This window comes from Zea mays, chromosome 2, assembly GCF_902167145.1.
Source record: "Zea mays cultivar B73 chromosome 2, Zm-B73-REFERENCE-NAM-5.0, whole genome shotgun sequence".
NCBI classification, from domain to species: Eukaryota; Viridiplantae; Streptophyta; class Magnoliopsida; order Poales; family Poaceae; genus Zea; species Zea mays.
The window spans coordinates 206,145,523-206,162,987 of record NC_050097.1 but is presented as its reverse complement, the minus strand read 5'-3'; the positions used below and the strand labels follow the sequence as shown (position 1 = coordinate 206,162,987).

The 17,465-nt window shown below is 44.7% G+C and overlaps 2 protein-coding genes across 3 annotated transcripts; both read right to left on the bottom strand.

Moving 5' to 3' along the window:
• Window positions 1-5,076: 5,076 nt before the first annotated feature.
• On the bottom strand, window positions 5,077-11,101 carry LOC103647672 (probable trehalose-phosphate phosphatase 10). Of its 2 annotated transcripts, none has more exons than XM_008672182.2 (11): window positions 11,041-11,101; window positions 7,060-7,318; window positions 6,826-6,966; window positions 6,661-6,732; window positions 6,437-6,568; window positions 6,261-6,317; window positions 6,076-6,177; window positions 5,876-5,953; window positions 5,664-5,804; window positions 5,503-5,595; window positions 5,077-5,412 (listed from the first exon to the last, which is right to left on the bottom strand). In XM_008672182.2, the coding sequence occupies exons 2-11, from the start codon at window positions 7,264-7,266 to the stop codon at window positions 5,302-5,304; spliced, it is 1,134 nt and encodes a 377-aa protein (XP_008670404.1). In that variant the 5' UTR covers window positions 7,267-7,318; window positions 11,041-11,101; the 3' UTR covers window positions 5,077-5,301. The 2 variants fall into 2 exon arrangements, with proteins under 2 accessions (XP_008670404.1, XP_020404158.1); XM_020548569.1 differs by lacking the exon at window positions 11,041-11,101 and adding an exon at window positions 7,476-7,709.
• Window positions 11,102-13,186: 2,085 nt separating this feature from the next.
• LOC100217141 (uncharacterized) lies at window positions 13,187-16,667 on the bottom strand. The gene is made up of 12 exons (NM_001415918.1): window positions 16,219-16,667; window positions 16,046-16,137; window positions 15,865-15,925; window positions 15,640-15,762; window positions 15,458-15,550; window positions 15,157-15,286; window positions 14,945-15,026; window positions 14,696-14,828; window positions 14,360-14,565; window positions 14,147-14,272; window positions 13,748-14,057; window positions 13,187-13,668 (listed from the first exon to the last, which is right to left on the bottom strand). Exons 1-12 carry the CDS (start codon window positions 16,534-16,536, stop codon window positions 13,357-13,359), a joined length of 1,986 nt encoding a protein of 661 aa, NP_001402847.1. The 5' UTR covers window positions 16,537-16,667; the 3' UTR covers window positions 13,187-13,356.
• Window positions 16,668-17,465: the final 798 nt, after the last annotated feature.

The window sequence follows — 17,465 nt, the reverse complement described above, 5'->3', positions numbered from 1 at the left end:
ACGTGCGAGCACCTCTAGCTGCAGGTCCAAGGGGAGGCTGCTGAGCCGGTCCTCCCCAACGCCGTCGCCGCTATCCGCGGTGTGCCGGCGCGGGGGACCAACGCTACGCGCAGCTCCTCTGGGTGCGGCCACCGGCGGCGAGACGAGGCGACGGCCAGATCGCAGCCGCATGGCTCGCCAACTTCACATGCAACTATGCAAGGCGCACGATCGAGGTGCACTCTGCAGAGGACAAAGCGAGGGAAAAATCAGTCGGAAATGCAACGGAGAGAGGGCAACTCGATGCTACCACTACGGAAAATTAAGGTTTATATACACGGAATCATGCCGAAGCCAAGTCTGAAACGGATCGGCAAACTCAATGCACGAGAGAAGAAGAAGCAGCAGCAGCGAGTACCGTTAGGGTTTAGTGACACTGACGCAAGGCTTCAACGACAACTGCAAGCAAGACGGACTGACGGAGTGAGCCAGAAGCAGCTGCCATGCCAGCTAGTATATTTGTAGCCAGCCCCTCCCGTCCGCCGTTCCGGCCACCCTTCGTGTTGCTGTTGCCGCGGGCGCGCGCGGCAGTAAATGCTGGTTCCAAATCCCGAGATAACGTTTGAATTTTGATTCCAAATTTGAACTTTTGCTTCGGTCGTCTGGTCACTTCGGCCGCCGGTACGTGCGCCTCGTTTCTGCGCACGTACGTAGGTAGCAGTTCGAATTTGAACTAGGCAGCCGCACGAACGCACACGGCTGTGTGTGTGCACGAGGATACTAGTAGAGAGAGATATCATCTGCCAACGCAACGGAACTAGTAGCATGTGTGTGAACGCAAGCAGTGGCTGGTGGCAATTGTTTTTGGACACAAAGACCTGTGAGTCGATTCCGACGCCGGACGGTCCAACCCGAGCGAGTGAAGAAGCTCCCGGCGCGCGCGCGCGCAAACGAGAGGATGTGGCGACCAGCAAACGGCAAGGCGGCGCAGCGGGAGGAGGGGAATACGCCACCGCCAGCGGGGTCGATCGGCGGGTACGTACGAGTCCCTGCACAGGCTACTGGAGGCCAACCTCTCTCCCCCCGAGCTTTTTCAGGTACTACCACTCTCCCATTCCCTGGGGGACCAGATTCGTACGTCCCGCCATGCCTTCGCCCGGCCGTGCCAGTTTCTTGCTTCTTCCATGGATGCTGTATCCAATTTCAGTTGCGCACGCATGCTCGGGCGAACTTTTTTTTTTCTCATGCTGAAATCAACGCTGTTGGATAACCAAATTATGACCGGAAAGAGTGGGCCATAGTGCGTGTCTTTGTTCTATAACTCTTTTCCCTCTTTAATGAAAGGCCTGCCATTTGCGTTTCCAGAGCCATTGGCAATTTTGCCATTATCATTTGTGGGCTTCGCCAGTATGCCATCGGACCCACAAATCATAGACACAGACGGTCCCACCAGTCATAGACACGGGATGGCATAATAACAGGCAGCCAAATTTGAGAGTGGCAAAATAGCAAATTTCTCGCGTTTCAAAAAGGGAAAAAAAAGAGTGGGCCCAGCTGCCCCCGGGAAATCTTGTGAATTTTGTGAGCAGTTTTGTTGATCTGAATTGACCTAATTAGTTATCAAGCGGCTCTGTTGTATACGGACCCACAAATCATAGACACAGACGGTCCCACCAGTCATAGACACGGGATGGCATAATAACAGACAGCCAAATTTGAGAGTGGCAAAATAGCAAATTTCTCGCGTTTCAAAAAGGGAAAAAAAGAGTGGGCCCAGCTGCCCCCGGGAAATCTTGTGAATTTTGTGAGCAGTTTTGTTGATCTGAATTGACCTAATTAGTTATCAAGCGGCTCTGTTGTATACGGACCCACAAATCATAGACACAGACGGTCCCACCAGTCATAGACACGGGATGGCATAATAACAGGCAGCCAAATTTGAGAGTGGCAAAATAGCAAATTTCTCGCGTTTCAAAAAGGGAAAAAAAGAGTGGGCCCAGCTGCCCCCGGGAAATCTTGTGAATTTTGTGAGCAGTTTTGTTGATCTGAATTGACCTAATTAGTTATCAAGCGGCTCTGTTGTATATGCCAACTAATCACTTTCTCTTCACGTATTAGCGAGTTATAATTATCTGACATCGAGTATAAACATGTTTCTTGTAACATCCATACTAATGGTTAGGTGCCTATCCCTAGCCGTGTTCGCAGGCCTCTTCGAACAAAAAAAAATTGATGGAAATTGTGTCCTTTATTGTTCCTAGTCAGAGCTTCAGATGTAATGGTTAGCCTGATTCCAGAGAATCATAAATATTATACCCTGCTGTACATGTACTCAACTCCCAGTTTATTCCATTGCGTCGTAGGATATGAGGATATTTTTTTTTTTTTGAAAGGAAGCGGCAAAAGACTTGCCTCTTCATTGTATTAGATGAAGGAAAAATAAGATAACCCACAGGACCAAATACAAAACACAAAAAAAGCCACCATCCACTGATCTATCTAAGCTACACTAAAAAAAGGTTCTCAACTTGATCTTTCACCAGTTGTGCAACTTCGGCCGTAGATCTCTGTTGTCCCTGAAAAATTCTGTTGTTTCTTTCCAACCATATATTCCACCAGAAGCAGATGAGAAGCCCATCGAAAATCTTCTTTGACTCTTTGCAGCAACGACTCCTTAATCTCTTCCACCAATCGTACAACGATCTGGGGCTAGAAATGCCACGTAGGAAGGACAGATTGGCCCAAGAAAGGATCCTGCCCCACGCCTCGACAGAAAACGGGCAGTCTTTACATAAATGGGCCACAGTTTCCTGTGATAAGTTGCATAGGCAACAAATTGGATTGCAAGGTCATCCCCGCTTTCGGAGGTTGTCCGCAGTCAGAATTCTGTTATGCAACAAGGTCCATGCAAAGAAGCGACATTTGGGCTCAGTTCTCGCCTTCCAGATAGGACAGATTTTCATTTTACAAAAGTTCGTGGTGAACTGAATTTTGTAGGCGCTACTTGTGCTGTATTTCCCATCAGCCGTCCACCTCCATAAAATAGTATCCTCGAGATCATTGAGTCCATGTGTGTTACTGATACCCTGCCAGAGGGAGATGAATTCTTTTATTTCTCCATCTTGTGTGTAAGGAGAGCAGAAGTGCATCCAGCGATTGTTTCTAAGGGCTTGGTACACCGTGATATTCTTCCTCTTGGCTTTCATGTATAAGGTTGGTGCAATGTTCCTTGGCGTCTGACCTTGAATCCAGTTCGATCTCCAAAAATCAGCTGTTTTGTCGTTTCCAATTGCTACAGTTGTGATGCATTGAATAGATCAACATCTGTTTTATCACAAGGGAGTTGCAAGCTAGTCCATGCTTTATCTTTATCTGTCCACCGAAGCCACAGCCAACGAAGTCTTAACGCTCTTGCAAAGCGCTCTAGATCAAGGATGCCAAGCCCCCCCTTATTCTTTGGTAAACAAGTTGTAGCCCAATTCATCAGACAATGACCCCCTTTGCATGAGTCCATATTTTCTCCTTTCCAAAGGAAATTTCTTCTGATCTTATCAATCCTTTTAAGTAACCATTTTTGAGCTGGGAAAACAGTTAGTAGATAAATCGGTTGCGCGGTCAACACAGATTTAACCAAGGTTTCCCTACCTGCCTTTGAAAGAAGTCTACCTTTCCAGCCGGCTAGCCTTTTATTGATTTTCTCTATTATTGGCTGGAATTCAATTCTTTTTATATTCCTAAAGTGGAGTGGTAGACCGAGATACTTTCCAGGGAATTTTGAGTACTTTCCAGGGAAAACTTCCACTAAATTTGGCCATAAAGATTCTGGATACCGTATCGGGAAAATTTCCGTTTTTTCAAAATTGATCTTTAGACCCGAACAACCTTCGAAAGCTTCCAGAATTCTTTTCAGGACTTTGAGGTCTATTTTATCTGCTTTAACAAACACTCCCGCATCATCTGCATATAGGGAGCAGCGGAACTTCGCCCCATTAGGTAATACCCGGCCCAAGAGCCCCTCATGGGCTGCCATTTCAATCATACGCTGAAGTGGATCCATTGCAAGAATGAAGAGAAAAGGCGATAGAGGGTCTCCCTGACGTACCCCTCGCATGTGCTTGATTGCTTCAGTTTGTTGACCATTAATAATGATTTTGGAAGACGATGAACCAAGGATGGTGGCTATCCAATCTCTCCACTTTTGGGTGAAGCCAAGAGCTCTTAGGACATCTAGGAGATATGCCCAATTAATAGAATCGAAAGCTTTGGATATGTCTAGCTTGACGAATAGAGCTGCCTGTTTGCTCTTGTGAAGTTTTTTAATTACCTTCTGGACATATAGAAAGTTATCATGAATTGATCTCTTTTGAATGAAGGTGTTTTGGGTAGTGGAAACAATTTTATTCGTTCGCGGTGCCAGCCTTGATGCCATTATTTTGGTTATAATCTTCATAAAACTATGGATTAGGCTGATTGGTCTAAACAGGTCTATCTTGTCCGGGTTCTCCCTTTTTGGTAGAAGAACGATGTTTGCCTCATTGACCAGATGTAGACTTTTGCATTTGTGATGATAAAAATCATTGATCGCTTTGGAGAGGTCTTCTCTAATCATCTCAAAACAGCCCTTGTAGAAAAGTCCTATGAAGCCATCTGGTCCAGGCGCTTTCTGATATGAGGATATCTAGATGACATTTAGGTTCAGCTCGTTAATATTGTGCAACTTTTTCCTGTTGCCAGGAAGCAAGCCGGTTGTTGTTGGGACTGAATTGTGCACGACCTCTTGAGGCTATCTCACTGCCTGACGCCACAACCACTCCTGCAGAAACACACAATTTTGATTTGCAGGTTATCTCATAATAAACTGTCCGTTTCTCATTAGGGATGGTTCCTTGTCAAGTGATTATGTGATCAGAGACAGCATTCCAAGAGTTGGTGAATCCAATGAGAGCACATATATACTACATGGAGGGTAACACTGGGCATCCAGTGTTTGAAACAGCTTATCCGTGTGCTATTTTTATACATCCATGTGTAACATTTTGGGTGCATGATTTTTGTTTGCTATTACTTCAAGAAAGTAACACCGCAATTGCAAACAGCTACTTCGTTGGATCAATTAACCGGACACTGCTGTCTATATAAAGACTAAACAAGATATTAATGCACCCAGTTGGGCCTAAACACCTTCACATTCTTCTTCCTGGGCCTCTTGGCATCCAATGAAGAGATACCATGCAGTAATGTATTACTAGGCTACAATGAAGAGATTGGCTATAGACTGCAGAATTGGCATCAGGTGCAGTCGAGTTCCCTAGTCCCTCTTTGTCAGAGGTTAACCCTAAAGTCATCAACAGATACTAACAACTGCTTGACTGTTATTCGTTGTGCTTCTTCTTCCTCCTTCCATTTCACTAGTCTCTTCAGGAAGTCCATGACCTACAGTTGGAATGACAAGTATCTGAATACAAACAATTGTCCCCCCCCCCCCCCCCCCCCCCCCCTGAAAACTACTAATCGTGAATTTACCTCAGGTGGATCCAACAGGGAGTACAACGCCTGAGATTCCTTCGGTACAGATGACACCAAAATCCCCAAACCCCGTTTGTTTCCCCGTAGAACCTGCAGGTTTTAAAGCATCGAAGTCCATTTTCTAACATGACAAGGAAAGAACCAAATTGACCACGGACCTTGAACGCGTCCTCGTCCGTTCGGTCATCTCCGATGTAGATAGGGAGCACCTCGTCGGAGTCAGCTAGCCCCAGGGAGTCCAGCAAGAACTCCACAGCCTTCCCCTTGTTCCAGTCTACCATCGGACGAACTTCTAAAACCTGCATCTCCCAGCAGTTAGTTTCATCTCCAGCCCTCAAGAGCAACAGGTTGTCAGGGGGTGCAATGCAACCTTTCGTCCATGACTCAGTCGGAGGCGAGGGTAGGCTTTCAGGACGTCGTCTGTGCACCGTGCAACGAGCGCCCAGTCCTTGAACGAGAAAAAAAAATTCAAATTCGTCAGAAGCGGTAAACCTGTGAACGTGTCAACGTGACGTACCTGCGTGGTTCTCCATTCCACATCGTGTTTTTAGTAAATTTAAAATTTTCCACCTTCTCGTTAACATTGCGGTAGTGCACCGACACGCAGAATTTGTTGTTTTCAACTCGCGCGCCGTCAATCCCCCTAACCTTATCGACGAGCAATCCAAACACCTGCATCACATGGCGCTGCACTGAGAATACCTTGATCTCGCTAAGTATATGGAGCTGGATTTTTCTTTTTCTTTTTCTTTTACCTCGTCGATCATTGGTAAGAATTCGCTAGCAGCCTGAAAGATCTGCATCTCCTTGTCCTACCAAAAAAAACATTAATAAGAGAAAAAAAAGAAACTCCAGATTGAAGAAATATACATTGCTTCTTTGCACTAAACGTGATAAAGATTGAAAAAAAATACTAAAGTATTTTTCACACCTGCTTCTTACTGGAGTTAGTGCCTCTGCTTCTATGGTCAGTGACAGAACCAGTTTTTCCCACTGGACCCATGATGTCCATCCCGTGGCTACCAGCATAGTACAGTTCGGTGAGTCTAACAAAATCAAACACCTAAAGTAGTTTGAAAAGGCCAGGAAGAGAGATGAGTGCAGGTATAAAATATAACCCACACGGGGAAGGATAATCTACAGTGCGTTCACCACCTTATCGCAAGATCTTCCGCTGATAATCGCAGTGGGAAGATGCAGTGCAGCACTCCTCACCACCTCCCGCATCTGTATATATGATATTGAAGAAAAAAAATATCAGTGAAATAAAACGCGATCTTAATTTGATTAAGAGATTGGTTGATGCTACAACGCGATTACCTGATCAGACATGACAGCATTGTCAGGTTCATCGACAATTGGCGAGAGGGTTCCATCGTAATCCAAGAACAGCGCAATCTTCTTGCCTTTGCCGCAGGCAACAATTCTTTCAAACGCGTTCAGAGCTGAAGGATACTTCTGCTGCAAATGACAAGGAAACTGGCTGTCAATGCCAGCTCTTACAGCTACGACTACGAGTGTCTCAGTACGTTAGTAGGTAAGATGTAGACTCACAGTCCAAGCTCGGTAGATGGGATCAAAAGCAACACTGTTGCTACCAATGTTCACAGGGACAGCAGTAGGCGAGGACAGCTTCATGTCGTTCAACCAGCCGTTAGCATGCAGTGGCATTGTTTTAAGAGGAAAAGCCGGTTCTTTCCGCTTCTCCATTGGTGGAGGACCGTCACCTGCACAGGTGCTGCCATTAGCATGGGAACCCATGCTGGTCCGTTCTTGTCCGCTGAATGATAGTCAGACTCTCCTGGGCTCCTGGCTACAAAGAAACACATGTCTTGAGCACCTTCCTGCCATCATAGCCCATTTGCAATGAAATCAAAGCACCAGAGCGACAACACACTTCTGCTTCCATTTCATACAAATCCAGAAGAAGAAGAAGAAAAAGAGATGGGAAACAATGTTCATATACATACTTCAAGAAGCCCCTTAGTTGCTAGATCAGCAGCACCAGGCAATTGCAAAGGGAAACAGTCTTTATATAAACTTTTCATAGACACTGATAAACAATAGCCACTTGCAGAGGAATCCGATGCATCAAGCAACTTAGAGGTTGGGAAGTCAAGAAAATGTTATGCTAGCTATCGGGGAATTAATGAAGGGTAATGGGTGGCTTCAAGTCAACAACAACCCGATGAGACAAAGTCTTACGAAGAACCATAGAATCCTCTGTACACACAGATCAAGGCAGATTGGCAGAACATATATATTTTAACCCAAACGATCATAGTCAATTAGGGATTCAAAGACATCATGGTCGACTGCGTAGCAATATTCTGCTCACAACCATGAATGTTACGCTGGCATGCGGCAATATACTACGTATATTATAGTATAAAAGAATCTGGCAAGCAACAATGACGACGGCGCCTAAAGAAGTTTAGCCTTACCAAGGAAGACCAATGGTAGAGACAATGAAGGAACGGGGATGTGTGACCATACTTGTCCAAGGAGACGATGCAGTAAGCAGTGACATCTGCTGTAACCTTGGCGAATCCGCGAATGGTAGCTCTAATGAAGTTCTAATCACATAAGGCAACATGTTCGCTGGTTTCAAGAAGAACCCAGTGTCCTTGTAGAATCATACAAGTTAAGGGTATCATCTTCTTGGCCAGTTAGCTTTGGTTGTCTGCAAACTCCCTGCTATTTCCTTTTTAATAATGGTGATGTGACGTTCTTAGACTTACTCAAAGAGAAACAAATTAAGGTTGTGCCTACCTTGATAGCTCAGCAAAATAGCTAGGTTGGAAGAAGAAGGCACAAAATGCAGGAACGTGGACATACATCGACATCCAATTTATGCCATGGTTTGAAACTTCAGGTGCATCAAACAATCTCAATTAGGATGTCGTTTTCACTCTTAAAAGTTCTCTCTGCGAAAAAGCTAACAGACCAGTAGCACAACAAATGGGCAAGCCCTTCGCCAGTCATAGAAGCATCGGACTACATGAAGCAACAGAACGAATTGCAGCTTTGTCTAAGGCATGACACAAACATGCTTGACAAAGTAGAAGATGGTGTGTACGACATCAGAATTCAAAACGATGTGGCATTTGTCGCAACATTTAAAACTACACATCCAAGAAAATGGAACTAAGTCAAAGACTCAATACAATAGTTAGGTGGGCGGAAGTCTATCTGATTACTCTAAAAGCCATATGATATGTCGCACGTCGGTGGACCAGCTCTACGAGTTGTATGTTCTCATTTAACAAGTCAATTAAGACTGTTTGCCAACGCAATGCAAAACAAAACCATGAATCAAATAAATTCGACTGTGCGCTGATGTTGAATGGTACACTGTTGTGGATAAAAGAACTATATTTATATCCTAAATAAGGAACCTCAAATGAGGACACTTGAAATATTTGTAGCTTCTGTTGGCCATAAAAATAATATGTTTTTTTCTCGAATGTGCAGGAAAGCTGCGCATCATTATATTAAAAAGAAAAAGAAGGTCCAAAGTAGACCAAATACAGGAACAAAGAGGAACACCAAACGGTGACAAAAAAACAGTAAATAAACTACACAACAACCTCAGACGATAGACTGCTAAAGGAACTATACCCAGCTAAAACACAGGAACGAGAGCTGTTAGGAGAGAAAGACTCTTGGCCCCTGCCATCTCCCACAGCTCCAATTCCTCCTCAATTTTCCTAATGGGCGAAGCAACATCAGGAATGAGCATCTCAAAAATACAGCAGTTCTTGTGGTTCCAAAGTGTCTAGAACCCTAGAATGAGAAGGGAATTAAGCCCTTCCGCAGCAATGCCCTGCAATTGATCAGAGGCCTTCTTCCACTAATGCATAGTGCTCTTATCGCCCGGCTAAGGAGTGAGGCCCTGCAGGTTGACCTGTCCGAGCCATCTGTACCAGAATTGTCTAGAAAAAACACACCCCACCAACAGGTGATCAATATCTTTAAATTCTTGATCACAAAGAGGGCAACTTTCAGGGTGTGGGAGTCCTCGTTTCTGCAGCCTATCAGCAGTCCAACATCTTTTGTGAGCCACAAGCTACATGAAACAGCCCAACATATTTTGCTCTCTTGCGTGTTCTCTAGAAACATTTGGTAGCAGGTTTTATGTAAAGTGGGGCTACAGTTCTTGATACCAGGGCCTCAGGATATGAATTTCCAAGATTGGTGAGTAGTGCTGAAGGCCAAGTATCAAAAGTTCAGAAGAAAAGGTTTAACATGCTGGCAATCCTTGTGGCTAGTCGGCTTTGGAAGCATCAAAACACATGTGTCTTCGATGGAGCATCCTCGAGCACTGGAAATATCTTTCGGCACATCCAGGAGGATGCAATTATGTGGGGTATGGCTGGGGCTAGAGGTCTTAGGTGCATCTGGCCTTAAGGCTTTCTTGTTGTGCCTCTCTCTCGCCCGTGTTAGCTAGATTAGTGGTGGCTTTTGACTTATGTTTTAGGTGGTGTTTGAATGCACTAGAGTCAATAGTTAGTGACTAAAATTAGTTGGAGGCATCTAAACACCCTAGCTAATAGTTCAACTATTAGCTACTTTTAGTAAATTAGTTATTAGTTAGCTAGCTATTTGTTAGTTAGCTAATTCCACTAACAATTTTTTAGCCAACTAACTATTAGCTCTAGCGCATTCAAACACCCCCTTAGATGAGTTTTTTTTGTTCTTGTGTTTTCGACCTCCATAAGGAGCCGTTTGTATCTGGTATGTTTTTAGACCTTTTCCTTTCTTTCTTAATATATTAATACACAGTTCTTCTGCGTATTCGCGAATAAAATTACGTGAAGCAAACTAAGGATCTGTTTGGTTCCTTTAGTCCAGGGACTAAAGTTTTGTTAGGAGACTAAAGTTTAGTCCATATCATGTTTGGTTCTATAGGGACTAAAAGTATTTAAAATACATTAAATGAATCATAAGAGGACTAAAATATCCCTTAGCATTCTTCCGCCATTAGCGCAACTGAAACAAAGGAGGGACAAAAAGTGGAACGATTTAGTCCCTTATAGTCACCCCTTAAGGGACTAGAGACTAAAACAGCTTAGACTCTGTTTTAGTCACCCCTTTAGTAATTTAGGGACTAAATATGACAAACAGAGGGACTAACCAAACGGGGTCTAAATAACAGGAAATCACATAGACAAAATCAAGCAGTCATTTGTGTTGGTTCCAAAGTACAAAAGGCCAAACATTCGTATCCATGTAATTTCGCCACCTAAAATTTTGTAATCTCTTGATTCATCAATAACTTAGAATTAAAATGAACCGGCAAGTGCATCAATAGGTTGATATGGGACAAGAACGAAATAAATTTCATGCAGATATTATATATTGCAACGATTTTGTTTCTGATCTAATAATCTTTTTGCATGTTTCTTAAACGAAACGAAAGTTGATTTGGAACAAAATAGTTTATTTCATATACATTACAACGAATTCAATCCGTTATGTGCAAATACCTAATGATTATCAGGGATCAAAATTAGTCACCAGATAGGATCTTACCTGATTCGGAGAGGGAGGTGGAACCAGAATTGGAAGGGAACGAGATTGTGCATTGCATGTTACGGTTAGCCAAAGAGAGAAAAGAGGACGAGAAATAAGTGGATCTTCTGTTTATTTTGAGGCGGGTGTGGTTAGAGCATCTCCAACAATAAATTTTAAAATAGTGTTCTAAAATTTGAAATAGGACTATATTTAAAGCATTTAGAGACCCAAAAAAGTTTATACTTCAACGGTTTAACAAGTCACTTTCCTTCCAACCATTCGTCATATATGATTTTTCTTTATATATACTTTCTAATATATTTTACTACCTCTTTCTAAAGATTCATCCCCAACATTTACTTTGTCTCCCACCATTCTCCCTATACAACTCCCAATATACAATATAACTCAGTTAATTAATATATATTTATCATTTTTGAAATTTTAAAGAATTATACAAAATTTGCAGTACGCAAGTACCGTAATACATATTTTTATCATCTCATAATACTTAGGGCCCCTTTGGTAGGGCTTATTTTTCAGCTTCCGCTCTGGCTCATGCAAAAGTTGTGTCAAACACCTCTTTTTTAAATGGCTTCACCAGTGAAGTGCTTTTCCAAAATGAACTAGAGGGCATGAGCCAAAAAAAGTGGCTCACCCGGCTTCAGCTCACGTCATTTTTGCACAATAGCCCTCCCACCAGTCCAAATTATTATTTTTTGGTCCTGCCCTCAATCCCTAGCCACGTACAGAAGAGATATACATATACAAGGGTCTTTCTGAAAAACAACCTATAAGCCGTTTTGTCAAATGATTTTTTAGAATAGCTTTGGCTCATCTAAAGAAGTGGTTTCACATCGTGAGCCAGAGCCAAAGCCGTTTTTGGAGAAGCCAGAGCCCTGCCAAAGGGGTCCTTAATTAGAGTTAAAAATGACCTAAATAAAGTATAGGGAGGCAAGGGGAGATGTAGGGAGAACCGTTGGAGATAGACTCCCTGTACGTAGGGCTGGAAAAAAAGCTCGAGCTCGACGAGCTAGCTCGGCTCACAGCAACCCGGTTCGGCTCGGACCGGCTCGACGCTCAGAACGAGCCCGAGCCGAGCCTATTTTTCTGGCTCGTGAAAAGAGCGAGCCAGCTCGGCTCGGCTCGGTGCAGCTCGTGAGCTGGCTCGTGGCTCGACCCAAAACAATTCGTTACATAAAATCTTAATTAGCATATAATATTAGTACCGAGTAGACAATTAATTTATGTTATTTGAGATTACTATACAAAAATAATCTATTTTATATATTATATTAGTGATATATCTATTTTACTAATTTAAAATATGTTATTTAAAATATTTTTTAAGATTTTATATTATAATTTATAGAGCATATTTACGTTTATGTCTAGGCTCGGCGAGCCAGGAGCGAGCCGAGCCGAGCCGCTTTTTCGAACTCGCGAGATGGGCGAGCCCTCAATACATGAGTGAGCCGCAGCGAGCCGAGCCGAACTCGGCTCGGCTCGTTTCCACCCCTACCTGTACGTGTGGTGCGAGGACGTTTCGAGGGATGACATGATGGTGTTTTGCCGCTCATAAACTCAAGAAGTCAGAGAGTCACAGGATGCGAGGAGTTTCAGGGAGGAGTTTGGAAGTCGGGGAGTTAGCGTGTATATTTGGCATGACTCTATACCAAAACTCTAAAAAGGAGCTGACCCGAGCATGTTAGACACCATAACTCCAGAGTTAAAAACTCCTTAGGGCTAGTTTGGGATTCCAAAAACCACATGGAAATAGGGGGCTAGAATCCCCCTCAAATTCAATTTTGAATAAGAGAGGGATTTTAGCCTCTCCAATCCCCTCCGGTATTGTGGATCCCAAACTAGTCCTTAGAGTTTCTAGAGACGTGGTATAAATTTTTGGATATTGCTGCTTTGAAATCTCTAAAAAGAACCTAGATATAAAGTTTTAAGTTATTTATCTGTCACTGCTACTGGTTCTAAATTCTAGCCCTCTAGAATTTTGTAGTAAAGCTACTCTAAGATGAAGCAGAGTCATGTCAAACACGTCCTTAGTGTTGTAGGGGAAGTTATCGAAAGTTTTCCATCATAACTTCTAGAGTTATGCATATGATGACGATAAGTTTTCTATCTCTTGATCTCCCATGCTTAATTTTTTCCTAGATTAAATTGCTATCGAAATTGGCTTCTAACATTTATGACTATAGGTACAAGAAAATAGTGCATGCATATAATTATATATTATTAAAAAAGAAAAGGCCTCATTTATTGGTCGGTGCAGTACAGAAAAGCTACGAACTAAAATTTCTGGTCTGCAACTACTGTGGGACTTCAGGAAGCCAGTGTGCTCCGGGGGCAGTTGTCGATGGAGCAAGCGAGGATGTCCCGGTAGTCGCGTGAGATTGTGAAATGGTCATACACGTTGCCGTCGCGGCTCTTCTTGTACTCGAACAGCAGGGAGGAATGGTTGAGGGCCGTGAGCTTGACGAACCCGTGGTCGAAGTCGGTGAAGTGGCTCCACTGGATCTTCGAGGTGGTGAACTCAGAATCGAGAATGCTGGCTCCTGCGCCGCCGACAACGACGTGCGTCGTCGCCTGGAACGGGCCGCTGTAGTGGTCGGATCCATCGACGACGCACTGAGACTGCGAAAATTGGAAGATCCTAGTCATATGTTTGTAAATGGAAAACGGAAGGCGCGCGCGCGCATACACACACACACACCTGGTAGACCGGGCATGTCCTTTCGTAGCTGTGGACGTGGCCATAGAAGGCGATGTCCACCTTGTACTTCTGCCAGAGCTCCTGCAGCGCTTCCCGCCCCATGGGCTCCTCGAACGTGCCCTCCGATTCGTAGTAGGTGCAGGAGGAGTAGCCGAGAACGCGGTGCGCGAGGAAGATGAGCCACGGCTGCTTCTGCCTGTCGACCGACGACAGGCATTGCTCGATGAACTTGTACTGCTCGGTCCCCGGCCTCCAGTCCTCTTCCGTGTTTGCGATGCAGAACCTGAACATGCCGTAGTCCGTCGCGTACCTGATGACGAAGGGATTGTGTTAATGTTGAGTCAGTGTGAGCAGAACCAAATTAAGGCGCTATACTGACTGAGACACTATTGCGGATACCAGAATTTTGCACGGTTCTCAGCTGGAGTGTAGAACACAGTTTGGGCAGGGACGCCGCACTCTCCACCGGAGTCAAGGTTCCCGTAGAATGAACCAGTGCCAGGCCAATCCCTCTCATGGTTACCGCTGCAAAAAAAAAGGAAGAAAGAAGGATCTCGTTATCGTAAACGGCGGTGTGCATGAACATGGGAGGAACACAAGGGAGTACTGTACAGGCCAATCATGTATGGCACCCTTGAAGCAATCGGTTCGATCTGTGCAGTGAACTGATCCCACTGAGACAAGTAGCCATCCGCGTAGCAGATGTCCCCAATGTGGACCACCATGTCGATGTCTTCGAGGTCCCTGATGATCTGGTAAGTAGTATTCAACGAACCGGGCTGGAAGTCGCTGAACTCGTTCGAACCATCAGCCTCTGCCTGTGAAGAGCTAGCTCATCAGAAGGTTCAGTACAATTGCGAATGGAAGAAGAAAAAAAAAATACCAGTTTGTTTTTATCTCACTGAAACTAGGTAGACATTTTCAGAAACGATGTAGGTAGGTAGGTACCTTTCCCATGTCCCCAAATACGACAACTCGCTGCAAAGAATCTTGCCCAGGGTAAGGCGACGCTTTGAAGCTGTATGACTTGCTCCAGACGCGGGTCCCATTCATCAGCCTATGGCCAAGCCTGTAAGTATACCTGAAATTTCGCAATGGCCATGTCGCTTATGGTCTCTGAATCTGTCACGGTTCCGGAACATGTTAAAACATGGAAACTTCTGAATAGATGATATGTATGCAAGACAGAACCCATACGGCGAGTCTGGCCACAGATCCTTCAGGAAGCTAGTATGGATGTAACCAGGATGGCGCCAACCAACAGTTCGTGCCGGTGAGCCTGAGTTTGCAGATTAGGATGAAAAGATTGGTGACACATCACATGTAATGTAAGCAGTGAACTTCTCAAAGGCCTCTTTTTTTTTTTCTTGTTCATCCCCACAGAGTTCGGCAGTATAGTAGCTTCTTACCACACATGCTATTTCGGTCAAATGTTAATGTTCCAGCTGGAGCAAGAAGTCGTCGACCTCCTTTCTCACCCCACTCAACAAAAGGAACTGCTTCTGTAATATCGTAGCCGCTTGTCCAGGTGACTGTCATCTACGAAAAAAAAACAATAATAATATAGTCGCCATTCTTAGATTGGTGACTACTGGTCGTCTACAGTTAAGTTATCTCCACAATGCGATCTTCTCCCGTTCTGATACAAAGTTGAGTTCAGAGCAGAATACTACTCCTACGATCTTTTTGTCGAATGGCAAGAAGGCTTACTTCATTCCAAGACTTCCCTTGCGCCAAACGCGGGTACACTGGTGCCTTTGGATTAGCAAAGGCTACCTTGTTGGAGACAGAAATCAGCTTGGGCTGGTACAGGAGTGTTTTGTTTTTTGTTCATCAGATGGGAAAAGCAGACGAGTCTAAAAGGTACTGTCTTTTTTTTCTTTCAGAATTACCTTTGAGAGACCACCTGAGAAAAGCGCGAATGAGAAATCTTCCCTCTGGTTGATCAACTGAAGCTTGAGGTAGCCCTTTCCAGTCTTGTTATAGCCATCGTTTTCGAAGTTTGCAAACTGGTACTGCAATGAAGATACGGGGAGAGAGAGAGAGAAAAAGGACATTCAGAGGCTCTGAAACTCGGCGTGCTATTGTACACAAAGTCAAGGGCACTACATGCCGACCTTGATAGGTGCAGTGCACAGCACTGGGGTACCCGTATTCTCAGCCTCACAGATCGCATCACTGACAAGCGCCCAAACAAGAACATCAAATCATATGGTTTTGCAAATCTAGCATCGTGATCCCCCAACTGATTGGGTTGGGTAATTGGGTTGTGCCACTCAGTTCGGCCATGGCCGGTACCTGAAATTTGCGGGAGAGAAGACGCCGATCCAGTCGTCGTCGGACGGGTTCGGGTGGAAGAACTCCACGTCCGCCCACTCACTGTTCTCGCCCTGCAGTGAACCACAAATCGACTTTCCAGCAAGACCGCAAGAGCGGTGGTGAGAGAGAAGCGAACTGGAGCCGAGCTTTACCTTGTGCCCGAGAACCAGAGGGGACGCCTTGACGTACGCCGCGTCGTTGACGGCGAGGACCACCCTCTCGACGGCGATCCTGGACAGCGGCTGCTCTCCGGCGACGCCTCTGCCGAGGCGAGTCACGGCGCTGACGGACACCCATGTGGCGGCCGCCCACGCCCACAGCAGCAGCAGCAGCCGCCCCTTCATGCTGCTCTCCCTGACGATACGATTTCCCAGCCTGGACTGGCAGCAACTAGGTGGCGGCGACCGGACGACGAACCTGACTGGATTGGCGGAAGGGGTGACCCATGGCATATATACCCAGTCAGTCATCGAGGACCGACGTCGTGTTAGTTGGGGCGCGCCTATCAAGCACGCCCGTCGCCATTGACTCTGTCAGTCAGTGTCAGTGTGAGCTCGTGTCCACGATGACCATAGGCTGAGAGACTGCAAGTGTGTCGTATGGAAAATTGGAAACAGACGAAGCTGCCATGCGTACACATAAGGTTCGTAGGAGTATCTGATGCCCCTAAACTAGATTATAAATAATATATACACCTATTGGACAACATGTTAGAAGCATCACATAGCTTCTTTCTGTGTGAACGTGTGAAGGTGCCATGAACCTACCGAATCCCTCTAAAATTCGCAGAATTAGAATTAGAATTAGAATTTTCTTCCCCTCTTTAATTAGAGAGATGACTGACCGTGGGTTGGCTGCTAGTGTTCATTGTTTAGAGTGCTTGATGCTCTCGCACTCACTAGTTTTTTATATTGATCATTCTCAATAGTGAGCGCTCTTGGTACATTGCTTTGAAAGATTGTATCCGCTTGTACCTGGACAAAACTGACCCTTGCTATTCACAAATAAACTAATTTAAGGTCTGTTTGGTTGAACTGTGGCTGTGAAAAAAGTTGTTGTCGGCTGTTAGTTGTGAAAAAAGTTGTTGTGTGATGTGAGCTGTTAAAAAGTTAAAAACCGTTTGGTGGAAACCGCTAAAAGCCGTTAAAAGTTGTTCGATAAATGTTTTCACAGTTCCATCCAAAAGTCACTAAAAGCAAATCCGGGAGTGCTTTTAGTTTTGCACTGCGAGAAAGTCGGCTTTTAAAAAAAGTTGCTTCTTGTATCCAGCTCTTTGGTTGGCTTCTGACTTTTAGAGGGTAAAAGCCAAAGTCAAAAGCCAAACCAAACACACCCTTAGTAAGTTACAAAGTTTGTCTTGCCACTTTTGGGGTATAAGCCTAATCTCTCTTTGTCGAGA